Consider the following 27,683-nt stretch of genomic DNA (forward strand, 5'->3'; position numbering starts at 1 on the left):
ACCCTGATGCTGGGAAAGATTGAGGGCAGGAGGAGAAGGGGGCAACAGAGGATGAGATGGTTGGATGGCATCACGGACTCAATGAACATGAGCTTGAGCAAGCTCCGGGGGATGGTGAAGGACAGGGAAGCCTGGGGTGCTGCAGTCCATGGGGTCACAAAGAGTCTTACATGACTGAGCGACTGAACACCACCACCACCAAGTAGCCTCAGATGGCTCAGACTGCCACTAATGAGCTGTGTGACCTTAGGTATGACCCTTAGACTCTCTGAGCCTCTGTTACTGTACCTGGAAAAATGGTTACAGTCAGGCCTTCCCAGTACCACTGCCACCCCACGCACAGGCAGCCCCAATCTGCATGGGCCGGCCAAGCAGCCCCACTGTTGTCTGGACATTCATGACACAACCACAACACCAGGGGCAGCGTCTCCTAGAAGCTCGCTGTGGTGTGCATGCAATGAGGCTCTCTGACCCTACATGAACTTCTGGAACCTATTCTGACTTGGAGCAGAGCACAGGAAAGAGGGAGGAGAGAGAACACTGGGTGAGGAGCGTCCACTTCTATCCTCTGCTCTTTGTCTCCACCCATTTCCTCTTGCCCTGGGCTCCTCCCCATTGAATAACTGCCAGATTGCTTAGGTTTCTATTTCTTCATTAAGCCAGCCGGCGAAGTGGCAGCAGCGACAGAGGTGGTGGAGACATGGCCCAGGCTTCCTACATAAACCCAGTGAGTTCCCGGGGCTGGGGGTGGCCTCAGCTGGGGGAGAGGAGGGACAGGTGTCACAGCTCCTGCAGGTGACAGGAGCTCTTGCAGGGCAATGGGGGGAGAGGGGCATCCAAATGAGAACACAAGAAAGGCAGACACACCCGCCGGCGTGATCCTAACAGAATTTCTGCTCCGAGCTCGTCTCATCCCCCTAGCCCCACTCAGGGCTGGAGCGGATGAGCATCACCAGGATTCAGTAAGCAAAGGTTTACTGAGCTTTCTCTGGGTGCCACTCCTGTTCTAGATGCTCAGCGGGGGATGAAGGGCCTACATCATAACTAGAAAAGAGATTATTAATAATTTTTTTTTGCACGAAGGGAGAGGTACACAGGGCTTCTGGGGAGGCTAACAACCCAACTCGGAAGCGAAGTGCACTTACCTTGAAGATGGCCTCCCTGGGTTCAGCCATGTACTAGCTGGGTGACCACAAGCATCCTAGGTGGCTCAGTGGTAAATAATCCATCTGCCAATGTAGGAGATGTGGTTTCCGTCCCTGGGTGAGGGGACGGAGGAGGAAATGGCAACACATTCCAGCATTCTTGCCTGGAAATTCCCTTGGACAGAGGAGCCTGGCGGGCTACATTCCATGGGGTTGCAAACAGTTGGACACAACTAAACCACTGAGCAGGCACGCACATGCAAGTTGCTTTACCTCTCTGGGCCTCAATTTTGCATCCATACAATGGGGATAATCCTCAGGTCACTGCCCAGGGCTAGGGGAGGAATTAAGCCAGGGAGTCCACTGAGAGAGCTTGAAAGGCGTCTGGCTCACTGTGGAAGTGTTTAGAATTAATAGGAGTCTGGGGGTGGCAGAGAAGGCCTCCTGAGGAGATGTCTGCTCCCTGAGGGGTGAGAGAGTAAGGCGGGGCAGGTCAAGGATATCTGAGAAGGACCCTCCGGGGAGTTATGGGGGAGAGGGGGCCTGTGGGGTGCAAGGGCTGCGTCTTGTGCCCTGGGCCTCTTGTGTGGAGGCCCCATTGCAGGTGGCCTGGTTTAAACCCTGCGAGCCTTATCATCCCCAGGTCATAAACGGAAAACAGGTTCAGACAGGTGGTCACTTGTCAAATGTCCCCAGATGGTAAGTGACCAAGGAAGCAAGGGTCCATAGAGAGAGACCTGGGTGAGGAGGAAGCAGGCAGGCGGCAGCCCGGGTCTCAGGAGGTTTCCATGCTCCCTGTGTCCTGGGCCTGGTCCTTCAGTAGGAGCCTCCCCCAACCTCAGCTGCCTGAGAGGCTGGGCAGGTGGGCTGATGGAGTCCTTCCTGGGGAGGCGTGGGGGGACAGCAGGTACTGGGGACTGCTGCACTCCACACTCAAGCCCACCTCCCCAGGGGCCCCACTGGGCCTGCTTGCTCCAGGCAGTGTCCAGTGGCCCTCAGCCCACTTTGGGGGGCTCCTGTTGGGGTTGGAGGAAGCTGGGCCCCCCCACCAATGGGTGCCTCCATGGTGACCTCGGGTCAGGACATGACACCTAGGTTTCCTTCTACCTCAGATGGGGGACCCAGAGCCCTTTCCAGGCCCTGATGTTTTACTATTCTGAAGACACATTTTTCCTTTCTAATCCTTGGATTCAAAAGCCAAAGATTTGAAATTAGAAGGAAATTCCTTCTATCGACAGCAGAGAGGCAAGACAGGGCCTCGGAGTCTGGATGAGAAACAGGCTGGTGCAATCCCCCAGGGGCCAGCAGCACTGTCCACCCCACGTGGCCGCCCGCCCCCGGGTCACCCAGTGACCTCTAGTATCCGGGACCTCACTTCCTCCCAAGTGCAACATGAGGGTCACCCGCCCGGCCAGTCAGCTGAGTCAGCCTCTAGCATATGCCTCAGGAGCAGCCCTATTGCTCGCCCATGTCCCGCTCTGGTCTCATCTGGCCCAGCCCCCGGAGGGCCAGGAGGGCAGCAGCCATGAGTCAGGACAGGACTCTCTGTTGGGTCCAGCAGGGTCAGGGCTTCACCGTGAGAAGCGGCCCGGGTGAGGGCTAAGAGTGTGGGTGCTGGGATTCAAACCTGCCTCTTCCACTGCCCAGCTGTGTGACTTCGGGAAAGTTAGGCAACCTGCTTGTTCTCTTTCCTCATCTGTAAGCACGGCACCAATAATGACCTGCGTGGCTTCGAGGAAATGGGATGATGAGATAACAAAGACAAGGAAAGGAGGCCACCAGAAGGGTAGCAGCGCTGTCCTCTGCGGGTGAGCCCCCAGTCAGGGGTGGCTGGGTGGCCTCTGTGACACGGGGTCTCCAGAAAGGGAATTCCCACCCCTGGCCTGTAGGGCCTGGCTCCTCTTTCTGGAAGGATATGAAGAGGAGGGAAAGATCCTCAGCCTTCAGGCATGGCCAAGAGCTGAGACCTAGTTTGGACCCAGCAGAAGGATTAAGCCATCCTGATGCAGACAGCTACCCTTGTCAGTCTTTCCAGCCAGGGACTTTCCACTTAGCCTTTCACCTAATCCTCTTAAGGACACTGCCAGGCTGGCCTCGCTAGTATCTCACCTGTCTCACCGTTCTGAGGCGGGAACTGGGGTGCAGACAGGTCATGTGACTTGGTCAACATCAGAGCTGCCAGTTTGGGGAGTTGGGAGGCAAGTCCATGCTGTGCGGCCACAAATCCAACATAAAAATCCTTCCTCTGCGTCCTCTAGGTGCTGCTGTTTCTTGCTAAGATCACAGACACACAACACACACATGCACAGAGGGGTCCTTGGCCAGCCAGGCTTAAAGTAATACAAATTTATTCTGTTACAGTTCTGAGGTCAAAATCTAAACTCAAAGTGTCAGCAAGGCTGTTCCCTTCTGGAGGCTTCAGGGGAGAATGTTTCCTTACCTTTCTCAGTTTCCAGAGACTGCCTGCTTCCCTTGGCTTGTGGCCCCTTCCTCCTTCTTTAAAGCCAGCAGCTTCTCGCTTCTGTTGTCACAGCTACTACTGACCCTCCTCTTCTGCCTCCCTCTTTGAGGACCCTGTGACTACATTGGGCCCATGCAGATAATCTACAATAACTTATCTCAAGATCCTTAACCTAATCACATCTGCATAACCCTCCTTTGCTGTATAAAGTAGTATATTCACAACTTCCAGGAATTAGCATGTAGACATTGTTGGTAGGGCAGAGGGAAGGGTGATAATTATTCAGCCCATCCTACCCTCCTTGGAGTCAACCAAGATCCAGATTCCCTGGAGAAGGGAATGGCAACCCATTCCAGTAATCTTGCCTGGTAAATCCCATGGACAAAGGAGCCTGGTAGGCTGCAGTCCATGGGGTCCCTAAGCGTCAGACATGATTGAGAGACTTCACTGTCACTTTTCACTTTCATGCATTGGAGAAGGAAATGGCAACCCACTCCAGTGTTCTTGCCTGTAGAATCTCAGGGACAGGGGAGCCTGGTGGGCTGCAGTCCATGGGGTCACTAAGCGTCAGACATGACTGAGCAACTTCACTTTCACTTTTCACTTTCATGCATTGGAGAAGGAAATGGCAACCCACTCCTATGTGCTTGCCTGTAGAATCTCAGGGACAGGGGAGCCTGGTGGGCTGCTGTCTATGGGGTTGCACAGAGTCGGACACGACTGAAGCGACTTTGCAGCAGCATCCATTTTTTAATAATCCATGTGGCATCATTCTATATCAATTCTCAAAGAGTTCCCTTCTTCCTCTTCTTTTTTTATTAAGTCTCCATACAGTCCATTGTATGGAAACACCAAATTAATTTAACTATTTTCTTCCTAGTGGACTTTTTGGACTTGCTTTTGATTCTTTACAATTATAATGCAGCTATGAATAATCTTGTCTTTAGGACTATACTCAATTTGAAATAATCTTGTGTTTCAGAATTTGAGGATGCCATTTAAGACATTAAAATCTCACAAAGCTTTTTGGGGGAATCATTTCCTAAAATTCTTTACTGTCTGAGCCATGGCTTCCTTGGTGGCTCAGAAGTTAAAGAATCTGCCTGCCATGCAGGAGACTCAGGCTCAACCCCTGGGTCAGAAAGATCCCCTGGAGAAGGGAATGGCAATCCACTCCAATATTCTTTCCTGGAAAATCCTATGAACAGAGGAGCCTGGCACTATAGTCTATGGGATCGCAAAAAGTTGGGCGTGACTGAGCAACTAACACACACACACACACACACACACACACACACACTTCCTAAGATTAACTGTACTGCCTGCCCCCATGACCCACACAGGGCTTCCTCCATCCTGCCTTCCTTCTGTGCCCTAAGGACCTCATCCCATCACATTGTGCTTTCAGTTCTTTATACCTTCGTGTGACTATGCTTGAGGGAGGTGCCCATGCTGCCAGAAGGATATATTTTAAGCCTTGTCTTTCATGATAGTATGAAAGGTTCTTAAGAGGCTTCAACAAACAAATAAGGGGATTCTTATTCAGGAAAGTTCACCATGGTGGTCAGCCTAACTGGGTCAGGCTGATCCTACTCCAAAATCACTGACATGGACAGACAACAGAAAGAACTCAGAGATGCAGAGAGGCTGTGATTTGCTTAACATCACCAAAGTATTTAATGGCAGAGTTCAGACCTGACCTGGGGTGCCGCAAAAGACACCTCTGCCCAAGGTCCATGGAAAGCACAGTCTGTCTGAATGGGATCCTGGCATCACTGGTTATCTCCCAGGGCCAGCAGTGTACACTGGGCTCAGAGGGGCTTCCCTGGATTCCGAGTGGTTGTATGACTCAAGGACACAGAGTAGGACTGAATTGGGCTGGTGAGTGTCTTTTGTTTGGCCAGCACAGGGATTACTTTAATTTGCTGCCAAAGAAAATGTATAATGCGGAGAGAACGGTATCATAAACAACACACACCCATCCCTCAGTTTCAACTCTTGACCTCTCTGCTTCTCCTGTACCCAAACCTCCTTCCTTTTCCACCCCTGGATTGTTTTGAAGCTAATCTAGATATATCATCTCATTGCAAACATTCATTATGTGTTCCTATCACAAAGAAACTCTTCTACAATCCTTTTTTAAAGGATTTTTGCCCCAGAAAGTAGAAAGCTTTACAGAGAAATAAAAATCCAGATTTCTGTCTTCTCCTAATACCTTGGAAGCTCTGTCCACACTGGCCTGGAAGGTAATCACAGGTTACAGTTGAGTGGACACTGCTCTTTAGATAAGGAAAATGATGCCTACTTTGCTGCAGTCCCCACCACTCCCGACTGTCCCATACCTGGCCAGCTCAAATATGTAAATCACCTGCCTCATCTCTGTCAGCATTGCATGTGTGTGTGTGTGTTTTCCTTCTTTTTTTAAAAAATAGTTTCTATATTTTTATTTTCTATTGGAGTACAGTTGATTAACAATGTTATGTTAGTTTCAGATGTACAGCAAAGTGATTCGTTATACATATATATGTATCTATTCTTTTCCAAATTATTTTCCCATTAAGGTTGCTCCATATCATTGAGCAGAGTTACTTGTGCTATACAGTAGGTCTTTGTTGATTATCCATTTTAAATAAGCATTTAAATTTTGTAGGGAATTGACTTAAAGGAGAAAGTAGACAAGACTTCAACAGCTTGAAAAATGTGAAAATTGACTAGGAGACTATACAATGTGTAAGGCAATTTGTAGAATCCCATTAGGCATTTGGAAGGAAGCCTCGAAAGTTGGAAAGTAACAAATTTAGGAATTTTTCTCAGAGACCAAGGTGGAAGCGGTGGGGGGTGGGGGTGGGGCAAGCAGTAGAGAGACAACCTACTATATTACATGACAGAATCTTCCACAGACTTTCTCATTCAATCATGAATCTCACCCTAAAAGTGGGGTTTATCCCTATATCACAAATGAGGAAACTGAGGCAAAGAGAAGTTGACTAAGCTTCCCAAGACCACTCAGGTTAACAAACAGCAGATCAGGATTCAAACCTGGAGGATGCCTGGCTCTAAAATGAAGCCTCTTCACCAGAACCATGGATCCTTTATTTATTTGTTTATTAAAATCTTTTAATGTCTGCACTGGGTTGTGTGCAGGCTTTCTTTAGTGTGGAGAGAAGGACGCAGAAGACACTGACCACCATCTCCTCCCCTCAGGTGGTCCCCTTCACCGGGATGATCCAAGGGGGTCTCCAGGATGGACACAAGATCACCGTCATTGGGGCCGTTCTTCCCTCAGGCGGGAACAGGTACCAGCAAGCATCTCTCTCAGCCTCACCCGAGTGAACCACGGTTCTGTCAGCTCAGGACGGTTCACCCAGCATCCTCCAAGCAACCTCACCTGGCTCAGGGGATGGGAAGGGCTTGGCCCTGCCAACAATGCATGAGACCCCGGGCACCTGCACGTAGCATCCAGGGCACCATTAAGCAGACTCCCCAGAGACAGCGGGGGATGGAGGCTCAGGGTTAGGGAGGGAAGCAGGCCAGCCCAGAGGCGGAATTCTGGGACTGAACCTCATACACAATGACCCAGAGCTGCAGATACATCAACTTCCTCCATTTCCTACAGTCACTTGCATCTACTTCAGAACCCTCATGTGGGCTGATGTGGAAATATTTAAACTTGCCTTCAAGCTTGCAGTTTGGTCTCTCAGTTTCAAGGTCGTTGCTGCTAAAGCCAATTCAAAATATAAATATCTCAGCTCTGTTTCCCATCCCCCTCCTTCCCAAGGTGGGCTGTCTGGGAACAGACAAGAGCTTGCACAAATTCTCAGAGGCGGGAGGGTCATCAGTTGCTCAAGCAGCCCTGACTGACCCCTGCCGAGGGCCGGGTGACCCAGAGGCCTACAACCTGTGCCCGTGTGGGTGGGGTCCAGGTGGGCTGCACCCTGAGATCCACAGTGTACACCGAGGCCCCTCTGGACACGTGACCTCTCTCAGAAGCCTCTAGATGACTTCCTCCGTCACTGCCTCCCCTGCCTGGTGACACAGTCATACTGACCATGGGACTCTGAGAGTCCGCAGTGCCCCCAGGGGACTCAGAGGGAAGTGAGACACTTGGTTTCCCAGAAACTGTCCCAGCAGGGGAATCGGGAACCTTGTCTCTGAACTCCCACCCCTCTCTCTCCCCCTCCCTGTGCCGACCCTTCCTCCCAGCACAGCAGGGCTTTCTACTCCCACTCTGTCTAATAGAGCCTGTCTCTACCTCCGAGGGTCCCCCTTCCGATGGGAGCTGCTGTTCTCTCCTTCCCTGGGGCAGAATTTTCAAAGGAACACAGCCATGAAGCTGGAGGGTGGCAAAGGGAAAATTACACCCAGATATTTCAGAAACACTATTCTTCACTTTGAGAGGAACAAGGACTTCGATTTTCTAATTCTTGAATCCCTTGGAACATCCTTTCCTTTTGGTGTTCCCGGAGGGAGCACCTGGGGCTCAGGTCCCAGCCAGTTCTGTTAGTCTTGCTGGCTGAGAGCTCACCAAGCACCTTAGTGCGGAGGACAACATCCCAAACTCACCCCCGTAACTGATAAAGCACATGGGTTCTCAGGGTTTCCCTGGAAGGCAGGTGGGCACCACTCCACGCTTCCACTGCAGGGGGCAAGGGTTCCATCCTTAGCTGAGGAACTAAGATCCTGCAGGCACGCTGCACAGCCCAAACAAACAACGAAGAAACCAAAAATGGGCCCTGCAGATAGAATGTCCGCTGAGGGCCGCCCATGGGTGTGTCACAGCGCCTGGCTCTGTGGGGATGACGTGGGAGCGAGGCGCGCACTCTGACTGCTGTGTGATAGTTGGGGAGACCAGAGTGACTCTGAGAAGCAGGCTGTGAACCGCACTGGTTCTGAGTTCGGGCAAGGTGGTGGGACAGACTTCTTGCTGGAAGAACCTCAGACTGGAACTTGGTTTGGGGACATGCAAGAATTCCATCTGGGAAAAGTCAGAACAAACATCGACTGCACTCCCTTCATGAGCCAGGCCCCTTGGAAGCTCCTTTTTTATTTTAGCCCTCACCTGAGAGTCATGGCTGTACCCAGAGGAAGTTGGGAAGGTGAGGAGAGATGGGAACAAAGAATCACTTACTTGGCATCCCTGGGCTGCCTTGGTCATCATCCCCGAAGGAAGGCAGTCACCCGCCTTCCTGGGTGGGGCAGCTTGAGTAGTGTGGTCTCGGTCATCGCAAGTGACAAACAGGGCATTGTCAGGGGTCAGGGCCCAGGCCTGCTGACCTCACTGGGGGCAGGTGGACACACGACAGCCTCCCCTGAGGGACAGACACACACACTGAGGTACCCATGCCCGTAGACCTAGTGTTTATTCTGTGTCTCCCCTTTAGACACCATCTCTGTAGGTGTCCCACCAGTGTCACCTGTTCTTTCCATTTGTCCTCTTCTGTCCCAACTTAATGGACGTGGGCAGGCTTCAGCAACCACTTGGTCCAAAAGGCTCTCACTTCCAGGCACATTTTTCAAGTTCCAACTTGGATACAAATTTCTTTACCCATAGAAATTCACACTGTAAGGGCAAAATGTGGTAACTGAACAAAAAGACATTAGTGCAAATTAGGTGAACAAAACAGACAGCAGCAGACTAGGGGTGGGTACCAACCAGCCATGCAGGCTGTATGCAGATTCCCAGATGGATGTCAGTCAAAAGCTTGAGAACTTCCTGTTCCCACCCTTGGGAGTAAACCAGGACACCATGCGCTGCCTGATTTCCCTCCATCTAGGTTTGCTGTGAACTTTCAGACCGGCTATAATGACAATGACATTGCCTTCCACTTCAATCCACGGTTTGAAGAGGGTGGGTATGTGGTCTGCAACACGAAGCAGAGAGGAAGCTGGGGGCCGGAGGAAAGGAAGATGCAGATACCCTTCCAGAGGGGGAGTTCGTTTGAGCTCTGCTTCCACGTACAGAGCTCAGAGTTCAAGGTGAGTTGGAACTCTCCTCTCGTCCTTTCAGCTGCCTGGCTCAATCAGGCGCCCTGTATGGTCTTAAAATAGTCACGTGAGCAACACCTTTGCACAGAGAAGAGGATCATTTCCTTGTAAGGCTGCAGTCCCCTTACACACCTTCACTGCATCTACAAGTGTACCTGTTGCTTCTTTTACTCCAGAAATAAGCACTGGAGAAGTCACCATGGTGCTTCTTGGCCTCCTGGTGTCTTTACAGTCCAAGTTATTTCCATTGCTCTGTTGTACCCCTTCTTCCACTCCAGGTCCCTGGGAACATTTCTTTTCCTGTTACCTTGTTGCTGCCTTTATCCAGGTGTTATTAATGACTTGGTTTTGCAGGACACTGCACATTGCTTTTGCAAGCAGAGCAGTGTCTCTGGGCTTGGGAAGCAGGCGGGGGTGGGGGTGAGTCCATTTGTGTCTGTGCTTCTCTGTGTGAACACAAATGTCGCCACCCCCTTGTCATGTAACCTGATGTCCCCTCTCCTCTGCTCCCCACCAACATTTGTATGTATATTTCAATATGCATATTTCAATAATGCCCCAGGTGAGCTATGATCAGAAAGACAAACCTACTGCAATAAAAACAGCCAGAAGAATGAAAAAGCAATGACTAGAGCCAGACAGAGATAGTGTTTGGATGCCCTCTGGGTCCCAAGCATGTTCCTGTGACTGGCACATCTCTGAAGGCTGATGCCCGGATCTACAGGGAATAAATGTGAAAACTAGATGCAGATCTCAACTTCTAGAAGCAGGGGTCCCAGAGGCTCAGGTGTGCTCCCACCTGGCTGGGGTCCCCCTCCTGCCACATGCACGTCTCTCGGCAGGTGACCGTGAACGGGAACCTCTTCACGCAGTATGCCCACCGCGTGCCCTTCCACCGCGTCGACACCATCTGCATCACGGGCATCGTGAAGCTGTCCTCCATCAGCTTCCAGGTCAGACTGTCCACCCAGCACTCATCCCCAGGGGCTGGGTGTGGGGCCCAGTTCACTGTGCCTGGGCCCTGCTGTGTGGACCCAAAGTGCCGGCCGGTCTCCTTTGCAGGCGACTCTGGGGACACACCCCTGGCTCCCTTCCCCTCCTTCTTGTGTCGCTGTCTCTATCTGGGACACTCGCTCAGTCTTCTGGACTCAGATGCCACTCGTCTCTGTTACTTCCTATCCCCACTCTGCTTAGGAGGCCGTGTGGTGGTATAAAGAACCCGGGCTTGGGAATCAAACTGAATCCAGCTCAAATCCCCAGCTCTGCCATTCTCATCGGTTGCGGGATCTTAGACAGGTGACTTCACCTCTCCCAGCCTCAGTTTCCTCAGTTGTGGAAGGAGCAGGGTCTGCTGCCCCATGGGTCGCTCGGTCAGCTCAATGAGGTCACACCCATCGAGGGCACAGAACAGCCTGCTGGGCCACTCCCAGGCCTATTTGATCTTCTCTGCATTTTGAAATTTTTAACATGTAACCGACATCTAAAAGGTCAGGAGCAGTTTTACAAGATGAAAGAGTTCTGGAGTCGGATGGTGGGGATGGTTGCACAACTGCGGAAGTCACCCTAACACCACTGACCCACACACTTAAAAAGTAGTTAAGATGGTCTATTCTATGGGATGTGCATTCTGCCACAGTAGCAGAAAAAAGGTCTGGTAATAGCACATGGAAATCTGGATTTCTGTTTTTGTGTAAACTGAGAAGACTGGGGTACAGTGGGCCCATGTTCTGTAAGGGCCTCCGGCTCCTCACTGGGAGCTGTTGTCAGCACTCTGGTGTCTGTGCATGCACCTTGAGACGGGAAAGGCACGCAGCAGGCCCTCCACAAGTGCAGGGGCCTCTTCTTTGGTCTTCATCTTCCATATTCCTTACCTCCTTAACTCTCTCCCACAGGGGTGGAGGAGAGAGGAGAGAAAAGTAGAGATGGAGAGAGAGATGGAGGTAGAGAGAGAGACAGAGAGATGGAGATGCAGGTGGAGACAGGAAGTGGAAAGAGAGGTGAAGAGAGACAGTGATGGAAAGAGAGATGGAGGTGAAGATGGAGAGATGAAGGGAGAGAAAGAGACGGAGGTGGGCAGAGAGATGGAGGTGGGGAGAGAGATGGAGAGAGAGAATGGAGGTGGGGAGAGACAGAGGTAGAGAGAGAGATGGAGGTAAAGAGACATGGAGAGAGGGATGGAGGTGGAGAAGCGCTGACCAGCCTGCTGTCATTCACTGCAGCCCAACCTTCCCTCTGCCTGTCCTGCGCATCCCTCGCTCCCCCACCTGCCTGGTTCTCTCCTCCCTGCCTGGCCCCTGCTTTTCCACTCTTCCTTGGCTCCACTAACGCTTCTCTTCACCCCATGGTGCCTTTTGTTTTAACAGAACATCCGCACAGCTCCCAAGCAGCCCGCCTGCTCCATGGTGCAGTTCTCCCCGGCTGCCTGTTTCCCACCCAGGCCCAGGGGGCGCAAATCAAAAGTGAGTTTAACAGAGGCCTGGGGAGGCTGAGCCATCAGCACGAAGGACAGAGTGTCTGAGGCTGGTCTAGTCAGCAGGCCAGCCAGGGTCTCCAGACCCCGGTATGCCCAAAGCTCCATCCATACCCCCCAGCCCAGAGCTGGGGACCTGGGAGTTGTCCTCAGCTCTTCCTTCCGTCATTATCTCTCCAGGGCACCAGCGCCTCTCCTCCCAAAGCCACTGGCTCGGTCCAGACCATCTGCCCCCTCACCACCCGCCCATGGCCTGCTTCTCCACCCCCACGCACCCACCCACCACCACTGTTTGTTCCCACGCACAAATCCGATTGCATCTTCCCCCTGCTTTAAAGTCCTAAAGGCCCCAAGTCCTACTAGAGAAAGCCCAGATTCCCCAGCAGAATCTGCAGAATCCTCCCCAGGCTTGCCCCAGCCTCCCTGCCAGCCTCACCCATGAAGCTCACACGGCCTCCACTACTCACGAGGGTCAGTCTCGGGCCACCATGCTTTCGGTACGTGCCGCCCCTGTGCTGAAAGCATGCCCTGCCATTCACCCCCAGCCAACCCTGAATGGCTCTTCGAACCTCTCCTTAAGTGTGGCTCTTGTGGAGCACCGTCCCCAATTGGTGGATCACTGGATGCCCCTGCATCCCTACAGACTCTCGATAACTCTGTGCCACGTCAGACATCATGTCCTGCTATAATTGTGTTTATGTATGTCTCTACATCACTCCCCTCCCCTGCTTCCCTACACCCACCAGGCCCTCTGTGGGCGCAGGCTGTAGCTGGTTCAGTCGTGTATCCCAGCATTTTCCACAGCGCCTGGCATGCAGTAGGGACTCAGTTAATGAATGTGGAATAGGTTTGCAAGAGGAACAGTCTGCTGGGTGAAGGCAGGGTCCCAGACAGGAAGGGGAGCAGGGCCTGCCCTTTCCTCGACCACTTGAGGGGAGAGGGGTCTCTCTACCCAGCCCTTCCCACGCCCACCACGGTGCAGCTAGGATACCTGCTTCCTGCCGTGTGGACCCAGGACCGGTAGAGCTCCAGGGAGCCTTTGCAGGGCAGCCCGACTCTGGCCCTGGCCTGGGGAAGATGGGGCATGATGGATACTATCAGAAAAACTGGGTACCATTTTGGATTTGATCTCTTGTCATCTGGGTGAGCTTGGGCAAGTTGCCTAATTTTTCTGAGAACTGGTTGCCTCACCAGCAAAACAGGAGGTAAGGATGCCTCTCTCATTTGTAAAGCCTTGAAGCCAGAGCCTGGCACACAAGAAATCTCCAGCCAATGTAGGTGTTCACCATATGGGTGAATTAGGGCACCGGGAATGATGGTTTTGTCTCAGGGAGCTAAAGGAAGTGAAATGGTCTGTATCAGATATGGCCTCCTCTCCTTCTGAGGGCTTCCCGGGTGGCTCAGAGGATAAAGAATCTGCCTGCAATGCAGGAGACTTGGGCTCAATCCCTGGGTCAGGAGGATCTCCTGGAGAAGGGCATGGCAACCCACTCCAGTATTCTTGCCTGGAGAATCCCATGGAAAGAAGAACCTGGCGGGCTACTGTCCATGGGGTCACAAAGAATCAGAAACATCTGAGTGACTAACATTTTCACTTTCCCCTTCTGAAGAAGCCAGTGGGAAAGTTACCCCTCCTCCACTTCCAAGCCCTCCCCGACACTGTTGCATAACCACAGTGTATCCTGGTGGGGGAGGGTGAGAATCTGGGCGCCCAGAAGGCTCAGAAAGGCTTGCTTGGCAGCAGGAAGGCGGCATGTCTTACCACAGCTCTCGCCGTCATCTTATCCTCACGCGGCACCAATGTTAACCACCATTTTCGTTTCTCATCCCCTTCAGCCTCCAGGGAGCTGGCCAGCCAACTCGGCTCCCATTGTAAGTCTCCTGCTCTCTCTTTAGACGCTCTTCACTTTGTTTCTTCCTGTGGGTTAAAACAGAGCTTCCCTGGTGGCTCAGAAGGTAAAGAATCTGCCTGCAATGCAGGAGACCCGGGTTCAGTCCCTGGGTGGTAGTTTAAAAGGAGGAAGCAGAGCCAAACACCAGGCTTCTCCCATTGGGACGTGGAGCCCCCAAGGCCAGAGCCCGGGACCGTCTGCCCGGCTGTGGTGGGAATAGTGGGAGGGTCTGGGGTGTGTGGGGGGGGTGGCTGGCCCTGATGAAATGGGAAGCAGCCCGGAGGGCCACTGGTTCGCTCAGGCCCCTGCAGTCTGTGGGCAGCCGCAGGACACCAAGGCCCCGCTCCCACTTCCTCCTTCTGCAAAGTGAGGCTATGCTGGAGTGATTCCCCTAAGAAAGACAGGCCACACGCCACAAATGCAGCCATATTTCTTCTCAGAAGAAACCTTTGCCCCTGCCTCATCCCCTTAAGAGAAGAAATATCTCTACCCACTAATTTGGAGGTACCTTCTGGCTGGTTACAAGCTCAAGATGAAACTCTCCTAAGAGGAGGGAGTTAAGTGTTAAGGGCCACCTCTGGGGGCAGGTGGTGGTCTTCGCACAGGTGAGAGCTGGTTAAAAACGTGGTTTCTTCCTTCCAGACTCAGACCGTCGTCCACACCATACACAGCACCCCTGGACAGATGTTCCCTGTAAGTCTGAACACTCTGGTCAGCTCACAGCCCTACTCCGTGCCCTTTACCAAAGGCTGAATTCTCTAGGTCCAGGGTCAGGAAAAAAGCAGTTTAGCAAGGAGGGTGGGGACATCTGGGGCTGAGGCCCTTCGCTCAGGGGACATGCACACAAAACTCTCCTTAGAGATGGCAGATTCTGGATCAGGCTGGATTTATCCAGCGTAGCAAGAAATAGATCCCCTAGGGGCCGGCAGGAAAACCGGTCCTTCTGTCACTGGGGTGGGGGGTGGAGGTGGCGCGCAATGCTCCCAGTAGCTGGATACGAGACCCTGCATCCAGAAGACGAGTCCCTAGGATGCCTATCACTGCTGATCACGGGCATAGGCTGCTTCTCCTCCACCGCCGCCTGCTGGAACACGCACACAGGGACCCGGAGTCAGCGGGGCTGTTCTTGGAGGGGCTGAGGGGCAGGTGACCATGATGGCATCCAGGAACACGACAGGAAGTCCCACCAAGGCTGACATGGGGAGGAAGGTGGCTGGGAAAACCCAAGGGCTGAAACCTTTACTACTTCCATCTCCTGTTGGAACATCCGCTCTAGAACATGCGGTCTCACGAGAACGTGCGCGTATGCGAGCTTGCGCACTCCCGCCCTGACGTTCTCAATCTCGTTTGCACAGAATCCCGTGATCCCACCCGTGGTGTATCCCAACCCGGTTTATGTAAGTGGTTTCTCGGGGAGGAGGGGAGATCTGGTTTGTGCTTTGCAGGGTTGGGGGGAGGGGGAGAGCGCAGCTTACAAAATTAAAAGCAGTGCCTTAGTAAACTGAAGTTCTGGAAACTTCCGAGTAACTTAGAAGACTTACAAAAGGAACTTTCACCTTTAAAATCGTCCCTTCACCCTGAGCATATCATACAGCCTCCCCTTCTCAGCCTAAGCATCCTTTGCATCCAACCAAAAAGCTCTTTTCCTGAAGGTAAATGTCCATTAATTTGAGGAATGCTGGAAATGTTTTCTTTGCCATTTACTGAGCCAAGTAAAGATACCATGGAGTTCTTTCTTGAAGACACTCACAGCCACAGCAAACTGTGGGCTGACAATCCAGATGCATAGAAATTGGCACAAAGGTCCCCCTAGGGTGGCAGCTGCTCTGGCTGCTGCTGGCTGACCTGCCCCACCCCCTCCCCACAGCAACTACCTTTCTTCACCTCCATCCTGGGTGGGCTGTACCCCTCCAAGAGCATCCTGGTGTCGGGCACCATCCTGCCCAGTGCTCAGAGGTAAGCCAGGGCTCCCGGGGAGAAGAGACACCCCAAGGGCATTCTGGCCACCCCTCTGCCTCGGGGCAGAGAGTCCATGGGAGTGGCCCGCCCCCCAGGTTCTACATCAACCTGCGCTCAGGGAGTGACATCGCCTTCCACCTGAACCCCCGCTTCAACGAGAACGCGGTGGTCCGCAACACGCAGATCAACGGCTCCTGGGGGCCTGAGGAGCGAAGCCTGCCGCGAGGGATGCCCTTCTTCCGAGGCCAGAGCTTCTCGGTGAGATGTCGCCACCTGGAGCTCGAACGGGCTCTCAAGGGGCAAATGGAGGAGCGGGTGGAGGGCATCTGGGGCCACATTGATTGAGATAAGAGCTGATGCTTCTAGCCTGAGGCCTGGCCTCAGAAGAAGAAGAGAAAGTGTTCACCAAATGACTGCTATTATCATTTTACTGTTACTGCCCTGCATAAGGCAGGGGGCAGGTAGTATCAGCTGTTACAGATAAGGAAACTAATTCACAAGTGTAGGTTACTTGCTAAGGTCACACAGCCAATCAGTGTGGGATGGGAGGTGTCATTCATTCATTCACTCATTCAACAGTCATTTATCAGCTGTTTCATCCAGGCCCACTTTGAGCAGGAAGTACCCTAGGTGCTGGAAGGAGCTGTGATGCCAGCGGTCTAGGTCCTGACCCCACGGAGTTTACAGTAGAGGTGAGAGGTGAAAGAAGGACAGATCACTGTGGAATAGCAATGGGTACCAAGCAGAGAGCAACGTAGGATAAGGAACAAGTGAGCCCCAGGGTCATGTGGCCTTAGGTGGGGGCAGGTCTCAGAGGAGGCCACAGTGCATGTGGGACCTCAGTGGTGGGGGGAGCCCAACTTGGAAAGATTAGGGGCAGCAGAGGGAAGGGTCATGGGCACAGCCTGTCTAGGAAGCAGGGAGGACAGGGAGGTGGGGGGGGGGGGAATTCTGGAGGCTGGGATGACACAGAGCTAGATTCTCAACCCTGACTACACACTCAGATCACCTGAAAGCTTGAAAAAGAAAAATCAATGCCTGGCCCCACCCACCGCAGGCCCATGAGGGGGTGAGCCTGGGCACCTGTATTTTTTTTTTTTTTTAATTTATCTTTGGGCGCACTGGGTCTTCATTGCTGTGCGTGGGCTTTCTCTAGTTGCGGCAAGTCGGGTCTATGCTCTAGCCGCAATGCATGGGCTGCTCGTTGCAGTGGCTTCTCTTGTTGCAGCCGTGGGCTCAGTAGTTGTGGCACCTGGGCTTAGCTGCTCTGTGACACATGGAATCTTTTCAGACCAGGGACCAGACTGGGGTCCCCTGCATTGGCAGGTGGATTCTTAACCACTGGCCCACCAGGGAAGCCCCATCTGTGCTTTTAAATATGCCCCTAATACTCCTCCCAGAGTTGAAAATGACTGATAGAGGGCCTTGTGGGCCATAGCAAAGGAGGTTGGATTTTAGTACCAGGTGTTGGTGTGTTGCAAGCCAGAAAGCAGTACACTTTGATAGCTGTGTGACCTTAGGCAAGTGACCTAACTGCTCTGTGCCTCAATTTCCTTATCTAAAATATGGGACTACAAGTAGAAGCAAGAAGTCAATGAGACCGTGTTTGTGACACGCTTAGGACAGTGCCTGGTGTGCAGGGACCGCTCTTCTGGTGTTAGTGTGCGGTGGCACGGTGATAGTTTCACAGAAGCGCTGCCCCTGCCTCTTGGAGGATGTTGGGAAGGAAAAGACAAGTTAAGGGGCTGCCGCAGCAGGAACCCAAGCACTGACCATGCCTGTGTGCTGGGTCCTAGGGGTATGAATGACAGAGGCCAGGTCTAAGGGGGCATCTGACTTGACTCGATCGGGGTCAGGAGGTGGGGAGCTTCCCCGATAGCCCTGCAGGTAAAGAATCCACCTGCCAATGCAGGAGACATAGGAGACGTGGGTTCGATCCCTGGGTTGGGAAGATTCCCCTGGAGAAGGAAATGGTGACCTACTCCAGTAGTCTTGCCTGATGAATCCCATGGACTGAGGAGCCTGGCAGGCTCAAGTCCAAAGGGTCACAAAGAATCGGACACGACTGAGTGACTATGAATGCACAGGAGGTGCGGGAAGGCTGGGAAGGCTGGTTGGAGGGAGGAGGGTGAATCCTGAAGAGGGATTAGCAGTGATCCATGTGGACAAGGTGTGCAGAGCGGGGAGCGACATTCTGGGTGGGGGTGCGAGGCGGGGAACAGAATGTGTAAAAGGTGCTGGGAAGGAGAGAGCGAGGCATGTTTGGGCATGAGTGAATCCTTCGGTGTGGCTCAAATGCAGGTGTGGGTCTTGCTTGACTGAAGTTTGGGAAAGGTGGGAAGGAGGGAGGGAGACTAGCCTGCCTTCCGCTTGAGGACAGCCCAGGTGGGGTGCAAATGCCGAGGGGCCTGTCTGCGCAGGTGTGGATCATGTGTGAAGGCCACTGCTTCAAGGTGGCCGTGGATGGTCAGCACCTGTTTGAATACCACCACCGCCTGAAGAATCTGCCTGCCATCAACAACCTGGAGGTGGGGGGCGATATCCAGCTGACCCACGTGCAGACATAGACCAGCCCCGCCCTGTGTTGCTGTCTGGATCTGCTCACCACCCACATCGTCCCTGCCCCAGCCCCAGCCCCAGCCCGCCCAGGATCTGGGGGCTTTGCTGGAGAGACCACGACCTTGACTGGCTCTGTTCCTGGCTGCAGCCAGCGCTGAGCGGAGAGGGCAGCTGGCCAGGACTGGGCAGCACCCAGATCCTACAGAAGACAGGTGGTCCACAGGCAGAAGGGCCTGTTCAGTTCCTGTGGCAGAAAGGGAGGGTCCTGGCCTTCCCAGGCTCCGGGCCTGCCGCGCCACCTGCCTCGAAACCACATTCCCATCCCCCGTTCAAGTTCACCTAGTCCGAGTGCCAGTTGTCACTCCGTGTGGGAAGCAGTATCCTCGACCCCTCCCCTTCCTCCAACCTTGACCCCGTCCCCGCTCTGTTCAATCCACCCTGCTGACACCCCTCTGGCCCCCACTAATGGACCGGAACCTTCTCAGCAGGGGGCTGTCCTTTTTCCCAGTGTCCTTCGAATAAAGAAAGAAAGAAAAAGACTTGTTGGTACATGTGCATGGGATAGTTGTGGTTTATTAAATGAATCTGGAGACATTTTGTTGTCTCCGGAATTGGGAAGATCCTGGCTGAGGGAAGGAGGAGGAGAGATCACTGGCTCACTTTGATCAGGGGGCTTCCTGACATTGGAGCCTGCTCCCAGCGGGTCCCCCACCCACCCCACAAGGGTGTGGGAAAAAGCTCAGGCCCCCCCTCTGGATGGGAATCTTTGCTGGGAGCTTGGTGACAGAGGTGAAGCCCAGAAAACCAATGGCTCCATGCTTCTGAAATGGGCCAAGGGCTGGGCCCGGCAGCCACACGGCAGGGCCAGTTCAGCAGAACCCTGGGTCCTGGTGGGAGGAGGGGGCCAGTGAGGCTCCGCAGAAGCTGGCTCAGAAGAGAGGCCTGTGTGTGTGGTTCTGCTATGGGTGCCCCGGCATCGGGGGTCAGTGTGTGTGGGGAGTGGGAAAAGACTCAATGTGGGGGCACAGAGCCAGTGCCGGGGGACCCAACTGTGTGTCCCCATGACGCCAGCACATCCTGCTAACTCCAAGAATCCAGTCCTCGAGAACCGGGGTGGGCTCGGACCAGCAGCACCTAAGGGCTGCTTAGAAACACAGAATCTGGGTCTGCTGCAGACCTCCTCAGTCTGCGATGTCACAAGAGCCCCGGTGATCCCCTGCTCACTGGAGTGGGAGAGGCGCTGGTCCAGGGGACTGTCCTTGGCCACGTTGTATAGATGCATTGCTGGGACACTGGTAGCGTGCCCCTTCTCCTCCTCCCCACCTCCTGGCCACCCCATCTGAGCAGGAGTGGGGGAGGGAAGAAGGGGGCCAAGGAGCCAAGGTAACAAGAGTCCAAACCCAGGCTGGGAGCCTAAATCTGGCTTAGCCAAATCTGGCTTAGCCCCTGGCTGAGTTCCTCCCACTTAGCCCCTGGCTGAGTTCCTTCCTTATTCTCCCCAGGCTCAGTCCCTGAAGAAGCCTTCCCCATGGAAGAAGTGTGTCCTTCACTCACCATCAAGTCCTTGACACATAGCCCAGCCTCACCTGCTTTGTCACTCAGGGGCCAAATCATTATTGCCAAACTGTCATGAAACAGGCAGCCCCAGAGCAGAAGGTGGTGACTCCCGAGACGGACTGCGGGGCAGGCCTTCACTAAAGGACTGGCAGCTCGCGTCTCCGTGACACCCCGTGTGCGATGCTTCCCATGCAGGGCTCAGCTAGCTGGCGCCCTCAGGCCATCCTGTGCTTCCTCACCTCCATCACAGGTTTTCAGATGTGCACAAAACTTCATGTGCTGCCCCCAGGCCCAGTGGGCATTTCAGAGAAGCAACGTAGCCAAGCTGGTATGTCCCTTTGTGGGGGACTTTTGTCCAAGCTGTGGCAACCCCACCACCACCACCCCAACCCTAACTCTACAGCTTAAGGCTGCTTTCCTTACAAAACACACATATACATATACAGTGTGGTTAAAATAAAATGTATTTCGTATAAATATCTCCATCATGTAATCATACAAGGAAGGCCCAAGAGGCAGATTGGGGTTTGCTTGTTTTAAATACAGAGGCATAAATAACTGTACATGGGCAGCTAAATACAGAGTGGCATGACAGCTCCTCCTAGTGGTCACTCCAAGTGGTGCACTCCAGGAAGTTCCCTCTTTCTCACCCCCTGGCCAGACATGGCACTGCAGACCTAGTCTCCAAGGGACCAGGGAGGCCTGTCTCTCCATCACCCCGGAGCAGGGGCTCAAGAGAGACAAAAGGTTACACTCTGTCTCCAAGGCTGCTACTTGGTAGCAGGTCAAGTAAAGGGTTTGAGAGGGAAGGAGATGGGGAAATAAGATGTGAAGCTTGGGGATATAATCTCCCTCCAATCGCCCCAGTCCTGTGACCTCAGATAATCGAGAGTGGGGGTCATCATTAAGTTCCATGCCAGCAGCTTTAACTTCTCATGTGGGTGCCTGGAGCTCTGGGATCACTGGGCAGCCCTGCTGCCTCATCCTTTTTCACCTCATAGGGAAATACAGCACCAAAGATGTCTTCATGATAGCGCTTCTGGCTCTTTAAGGGAAAACAGAGACCAAGGTATTAATATCAGCTCTGTTGGTGCGGCGTCCTCTCACTCAGCAGGTCCAGGTTGGGACCAGCCCCCAGGGTTCCCTGATTTCCCCATCACACGGACACTCATGAACTATTTGCCTTCCTAATTGCCATGCTTAGATTAGATTTGAATCTCATTTAAGACTCTTTAACTCCCATGAGCACCCACTCTGGTGTGGACCACAAAACATCTCCCCAAGCTTTATGACAGCCATTAAAGCCTATTCATTGGAAAAGACCCTCATGCCAGGAAAGAAGGCAGGAGGAGAAGAGGATGACAGAGGGCGAGATGATTGCATGGCATCATTAACTCAATGAACATGAGTTTGAGCAAGCTCCAGGAGATGGTGAAGGACAGAAAGGCCTGACGTTCTGCAGTCCATGGGGTCGCAAAGAGTCGGACATGACTGAGCTCCAGGAACTGTGGGCTCAGATAAATATGGTTGGGAAATGCTGTGCGCTTTCTCCAAGTCTTCAAGCTCTTTGATGCACAGCAGCGTGTTAGGGGCTCTGAGTGTCTTGCAGAAAATCAACGTTTGCCTTTGTCCAACTGAGCAACCAGATCAGGATGGACAGTCAGGCCTTCTAACAGCCCACCCCAGCTCTGACCTCCCGCCCTCTCTAGGATTCCTTTGAGTTCAGTCTTAGCCTGAGTTCCCTGGTCCTGGCTCCCAGGCCCATGCCTGTGACCTGCATCCCGAGCCCACACACCACCAGCGGCCCTACCTTGAGCTGGAAGAAATAGTCCTCCACCTGCTCCTCGTTCAGGCTCAGCGCAGTAGCCACCAGCTGCTTCAGGGTGCAGGCCACGTCCCGGGCCATGCACACGTCCCCGCAGACGTAGAGGTGGCCTTGCTCCTCGTGGAGCACACGAAGCACCTCGCCCGCCAGCCGCTGCCGCAGGATGTCTTGAACATAGACCTGAAACCAGAGGAGATCGTGGGTCCAGGCCCCCGCCATTGAGGGCAAAGGCTGTGGTCAGCCCTCCTGGCCATGGGGAGGCGGGGCAGGGGCACAGGGGGCCGTGGAGTGAGCACCCTCCCGGCCACGGAGGATGATCAAGGTCGGGAGGAGGAGGTGCACTGGCGCCCTGCCTGGCCCAGGCCTGGGCTGGGGCTGGAGAGGTGAGTACCGGCCGCAGCCCTGCCCTTGCGGAGCTGGCCTCCAGTGCTCTGAATTTAGCACACTCCAAAGAGGCATCAATCAAGCCACTTGCCTGCCCAGGGCTCTGAGGCCCATCTGCTTACACCCCAGAAAAGGGAGTCTCTCAGTGCAGACTGTCCAGGGGACCCTCCTTTTAATTCAGAGAAGGGTTCCCCAGATATTCAGAAGTCCTGGAGTCAACCAGGGCTCTCTGCCCTTGCTTCACACAAGTGATGCCACCAGGCATGGAGACACCACCAGGCACAGAGTACCAGCGTGGGAGGGGCCCAATGGGACAACTTCACAAAGGCTGAGCCAAGAGACTGTTCTGACTGTGCAGGCTCTTGGGGCAAAGTGCCCACTGGGACAGCAGAGTGGGTCAGCTGGCCATTCAGGGAACAGCAGCCATCCTCCAGCCTTGCAGTGCCTGGACCACCACCCACCCAACAGTTGTACATCCAGAGGCGGGAGCCTTCAGCAGGCTGGGCACTGGGGATGAACCCATACATGACCCTGACTTAGCCCTGACCATCTCAGGACCTGTCTCTTCTCCTGGAAGAGTGAACATACTATCAGTTCCCATACTATACAGCACCGCTCCGGTGACTGTATAATTGCTTCCATTTTATTTTTAAATATTTATTTGTTTGGCTGCACAGGGTCTTTGTTTCAGCATGCAGAATCTTTAGGTGTATGATGCGGGATCTAGTTCCCTGACCAGGGATCGAACTCGGGTCCCCTGCATTGGGAGCACAGAGTCTCAGTCCCTAGACCACCAGGCAAGTCCCTTGCCTCTATTTTGGAGCTGAGGAGGTGAAGGCTCACAGAGGTAAGGGGCTTGTGGGGAGCCAGACACCCACCACAGTCTGTTCTTTTAATGCTCCACCCTTTCTACACGCACAGTTGTGGCACTTACCTTGGGCTGGTCAGGCAGGCGGGAATAGGCTGTGTGCACCTCATGCAGCACCCCCTTGCGGGCCATCTCCAGCATCTCCTCCCAGTAGAGGTGGTCCTCTTCCGGGCGGCGGCACCCGAAAACGAGGGTCATGCGGCCACCCTGGAGCCCTGCAAGACCCAGAGCAGGTTGCAGTTACCAGGGTGGCCAGCAGAGGGCGGGCAGATCATGCTGCAAGGCTGGCTGAGCTGGGCGCCCAACTGGAATCCCATTTCATTGCCACATCCTATTGAAAATAGTACTGTCCCTATTTTACAGATGAGGAAACTGAGGCCCGGGGCATTCATATCATTTTTCCACACAGGCTGAGGTAAACTTGGGAGAGGGGCCAGGAAATGTCTGTGAGATGGTTACAGTTACAGTTCTACTCCCAGGCAGGTGCTGGGCACCACCTGGTGCCCCCTCCCACCCCCTGGAGCCCCCCAGTTATACCTTTGTGCTCAGCCTCATGGAGCCGCTGCTGCCAGAAACTGCGGAAGGGGGCGATGCCCGTGCCGGGTCCAATGAGGATGCAAGGACGGGAGCGGTCCTCGGGAAGCTGGAAGCCGCTGGCACTGAGGGGACAGAAGGAAAGAGGTCCTGTCCTCAGACACTTTGGGTCTAATGCACACACACAGGACAGGCATGGGAACTGCAGTGGTTGAGGCAGCAGTGTTGAGGGGCGGGAGGTTGCGGTGGAGACAACGAGCTCAAGTTTGATTTCCCAAGTCCTGCAGGCCATTTCATGTCCCCCATCCAGGCGCACCATCACCTCACCCTGGGGTCCTTTGGGAAAAAGGCTGAGCTTCGTTGTTCTGAGCCCACCACCGCTGTCAGCCTCTGTCCCTGCTAGAGACCTGGCTGTGGTCTATCACCAGGGATTAGAATGGAGAGGCCCCGCGTGACCCCAGTGCCTTCGTTATGGGCCAACAGTCCCAGAGTGGCATCTAAGCCCCAGAAGCCTCCCTTTCAACCCAGTACTCCCCAGGGCCAGTGGTCCCGCAATAGACACAGTGGAGGGAGTGCCTACCTTCGCACAAAGCAGGGCACCGGGTCTTGGGGCTTCAAGCTGCTGAGCCACGTGCTGCAGACACCATGGTGCAGGGGACCTTGGCCATCTGCAAGGACAGCACACACTGACCTACGTGGTCCCTGCCACCCATGCATGAATGCTTTCAGTGGCTCCTCCCTGAACTGCCCGCTCAGGTACTACAGGCTTTAGTCAGAGGGCTCCTCTTCCTCCTGGTTCTGAGCTCTACTCTCTATGTGCCCAGAGTCAGCAAAAGCTGAAAGGGACTCAGAGAGCAGGCAAGGCTCTCTCACTGCAGAATCTGAGCCTCAGAGAGGGAAGGTGACTTGTACAAGGTCCCTCAGGTAACAGTAGAATCAGGTCACAACTCAGCTTCCCTAACTCCTACTCCAGTGCTCCTAACCGAGCAGTCCTGTTGGTTTCCCTCGGCGTGGGATCCTGCTTTCATAGGATGTGCACCTGCCTCCCCTCCCCTGGTCCGAGGACTGAGACCTGGCCTCTGCAGGTGCTCTATGAGTGAAAGTCGCTCAGTCATATTTGACTCTTTGCGACCCCATGGATTGTAACCTGCCAGGCTCCTTTGTCCATGGAATTCTCCAGGCAAGAATACTGGAGTGGGTAGCTGTTCCCTTCTCCAAAGGATCTTCCCAACCCAGGGATGGGACCCAGGTCTCCTGCAAATGTTCTTTAGCAGAGCAAAGCGGGTCTCTGCCTGGTTTTCAGAAACCATGTGAATGTGCTTCTCAGATCACATCTACAAAGAGGTTAGCTCAGTGCCTGATTCATAGTGATCTCTCCCATACTCCTCCCACTGCTGTTAACAGGTCTAGAAGATGGCTGTTTAATGATGAGGAGATCAAAGCTCGGAGGCGTTGACAGTTGCCCAGTAAGTAGCAGCCTTGGGCCGTTCCCCAGCCACTGCCCCAGCCTCACCTCGGGTGCGGTACGTGAGCACGGCCACAGTGAGGTGGATCTCTGTGGGTGTGAGGTCCCTGGAGGAGCTGATGGAGTAGTACCGGGGCTTCAGAATAGGGAGCTGGGAGAGCAGGAAGCTGGCAGACACCCGCAGGGACGGGAACTCCTCCAGCACCTCCAGGAATGTGGGGCTGTTGGTGAACTTCCACTTGTTGTAATCCGAGGGCTGAAAGTCAAGGGCAATGTGAGTGTCTCCGGGAGTTTGCTCCACATGGAGGGAAGAGGCTGTCACAATTCAGTATTCATTCATTCACTCATTCATTCCCACAGCAAATATTTCAAAGAACTAGGTGCTGTCCGTGGTGCTGAAAATACTAAGGTGGAGAGGAGTAGCATTTCTCTAAATTGTGTGCTTAGAACCTTGCTGTCAACTACTGGTGGGCAGCAGTCAAATATTTATCATAACCTAATTTGGGGGAGTGTTTTGGAATCATACATGGGCAGCAGTCAAATTTTCATCATAACCTAATTTAGGGGAGAGCTTTGGAATCATATCCTGGAGAAGGAAATGGCAACCCACTCCAGTATTCTTGCCTGGAGAACTCCATGGACAGAGAAGCCTGGCAGGCTACAGTTCACTGGGTCACAAAGAGTCGGAAACAACTGAACAGACCTGGGTTCAAACCTTGCCTGAAGGCTCTTACTATTTGTGGGATCTTGTCCCCATTACTTAACCTTTGTGGAGTGAGGGCAGCATTGCCTACCTCATGGGGATGTTGTGAGAATTAAGTGATAAAATGTGTGCCAAGTTAGTGTAGTGCAGCCACAGGTTAATGGCAGTGATCAAGATAATTAGAGACAATGATATCCAGTGCCTTTGCAAAGGGCTTCCCTGGCAGCTCAGATGGTAAAGAATCCATCTGCAATGCAGGAGACTCCAGTTTGATTCCTGGGTCAGGAAGATCTGCTGGAGAAGGGATAGGCTACCCACTCCAGTATTCTTTGGGTTTCCCTTGTGGCTCCGCTGGTAAAGAATCTGCCTGCAATGCAGGAGACCTAGGTTCGATCCCTGGGTTAGAAGTGCCTTTGCAAAGACTTGGGCCTAGAAAGTTTCCAGTGAGTTAATGCATTCTTTCATTCATTTATTAATTCAACTACTATACATCTGTTACTATGTCCATTCATCCACATCATCCATCCTCCAACACTTCCTGAGTTCCAGGCTTCTTCCAGGGGTGGGGAATACAAAAGAGAATAGTTCTCCTTTTCTAGCTAATTTCTGAGGAAGGGCACTTAGGTTGCATCCTGCAGACATTCAAAAAACTCAGTTCACTTAATGCAACTATGTCCTAGAAATGGGATGGAAGAGGATGTCTGAATTCCCACCAGCCTTTGACAAGTCACACTTTGGGAAGTTGGGGTGGATCCTCTTGAAGCTTAAAAACCAGCTCTAGGCTCAGGCTCCCCCAACTCTGGGACCCTGCCCCAGCCTCGCCCACCAGCCCCAACCTTCACCTGGCATAGTGTCTCCAACCTCTGCTTCTCAGCCTCTTCTGTGGCCAGCTGGGCCAGCTTTCGGAGCAGCAGCTGGGTTGGTGGGGTGGTGATGTCCAGGAAATAGGTGAGAGCCTGGCTGAGTGAGCAAGGTGGCAGTCGCTTGTCCTTGACCCAGTAGCTGCCTGAAGAGGGAAGAAAGGAGACAGGATAGGAAAGAGGCCCCATTTAGGTTTCCCAAAGAGTGATTAGGCATCTGGGACAGACAGCCTCTATCCTCCAGCTGCGGGCGAGAGAAGACACTGAAATTCTGGTTCCAGGAACAGTAAAAGGGCTCACATGCCCAACTCAAGTGCAGGAGGATGGTGCTCAGAGATAGGACTGCTAGGAAAGGCTGATCAATAGCCCCCCAAAGGGCACCCAAGTGGACACAATCCTGCAAAACTAACCATGCACCAGAGTCCAGTCCCTCCCTGGCATGGACTTGAACTTCAGCAGTACACACACAGGTGAACTACAGACTCACAGTGACTAAATTCACCAAAGACTGATGTACACCCTAGAGGTAGGTGAGTTGTTCATTTAGAGAAAAACCTTTTTCTATCCTGTGGTGGCTGCTACTGTTATTATTATAATATTAATTATTATGACTATTCTTGCATATCTGCCTCCTGTACTAAGTAATAGGTTTTCTGAGGGTAGACATGAAGTCTCATTCACTTTAGCACAGGTGGGAGCTTCCCTGGTGGCTCAAATGATAAAGAATCTGCCTTCAATGCAGGAGACATGGGCTCAATCCCTGGGTTGGGAAAATCCTCTGGAGGAGGATATGGCAACCCACTCCAGTATTCTTGCCTGGAAAATCCCATGGACAAAGGAGCCTGGTGGGTTACAATCCATAGGGTCACGAAGAGTCAGACACGACTGAAATGATTTAGCACACATGCACACATAGCCCAGGATATAGATGTTTTGTAGCCTGGTATACAGATGGTATTGGGCTTCCCTGGTAGCTCAGAGGGTAAAGCATCTGCCTGCAATGCGGGAGACCTAGG

General features: G+C 53.3%; 2 protein-coding genes across 6 annotated transcripts in view; one reads left to right on the plus strand and one right to left on the minus strand.

The window, feature by feature from the left end:
- The first annotated feature begins 579 nt into the window (after positions 1–579).
- Positions 580–19,020, plus strand: LGALS9 (galectin 9). Of its 2 annotated transcripts, XM_061142881.1 has the most exons (11): positions 580–727; positions 6,811–6,902; positions 9,381–9,582; positions 10,434–10,544; positions 11,955–12,050; positions 13,898–13,933; positions 14,596–14,646; positions 15,309–15,350; positions 15,821–15,909; positions 16,008–16,170; positions 18,333–19,020. In XM_061142881.1, the coding sequence occupies exons 1-11, from the start codon at positions 701–703 to the stop codon at positions 18,477–18,479; spliced, it is 1,056 nt and encodes a 351-aa protein (XP_060998864.1). In that variant the 5' UTR covers positions 580–700; the 3' UTR covers positions 18,480–19,020. The 2 variants fall into 2 exon arrangements, with proteins under 2 accessions (XP_060998864.1, XP_060998865.1); XM_061142882.1 differs by lacking the exon at positions 11,955–12,050.
- A 1,454-nt stretch (positions 19,021–20,474) lies between these two features.
- The window catches only part of NOS2 (nitric oxide synthase 2), a 40,890-nt gene continuing 33,681 nt past the window's right edge, over positions 20,475–27,683 (minus strand). For all 4 annotated transcript variants that reach the window (XM_061142877.1, XM_061142878.1, XM_061142879.1 and 1 more), the window contains 7 exons: positions 26,650–26,813; positions 25,153–25,360; positions 24,220–24,307; positions 23,643–23,764; positions 23,172–23,320; positions 21,839–22,033; positions 20,475–21,073 (listed from right to left, as the gene is read on the minus strand). In XM_061142877.1, the coding sequence (XP_060998860.1) occupies positions 20,954–21,073; positions 21,839–22,033; positions 23,172–23,320; positions 23,643–23,764; positions 24,220–24,307; positions 25,153–25,360; positions 26,650–26,813 (1,046 nt within the window). In that variant the 3' untranslated portion in view covers positions 20,475–20,953. The remainder of the gene's footprint in view (positions 21,074–21,838; positions 22,034–23,171; positions 23,321–23,642; positions 23,765–24,219; positions 24,308–25,152; positions 25,361–26,649; positions 26,814–27,683) is intronic.

This window comes from Dama dama, chromosome 5 (assembly GCF_033118175.1).
Source record: "Dama dama isolate Ldn47 chromosome 5, ASM3311817v1, whole genome shotgun sequence".
Classification (NCBI taxonomy): domain Eukaryota; kingdom Metazoa; phylum Chordata; class Mammalia; order Artiodactyla; family Cervidae; genus Dama; species Dama dama.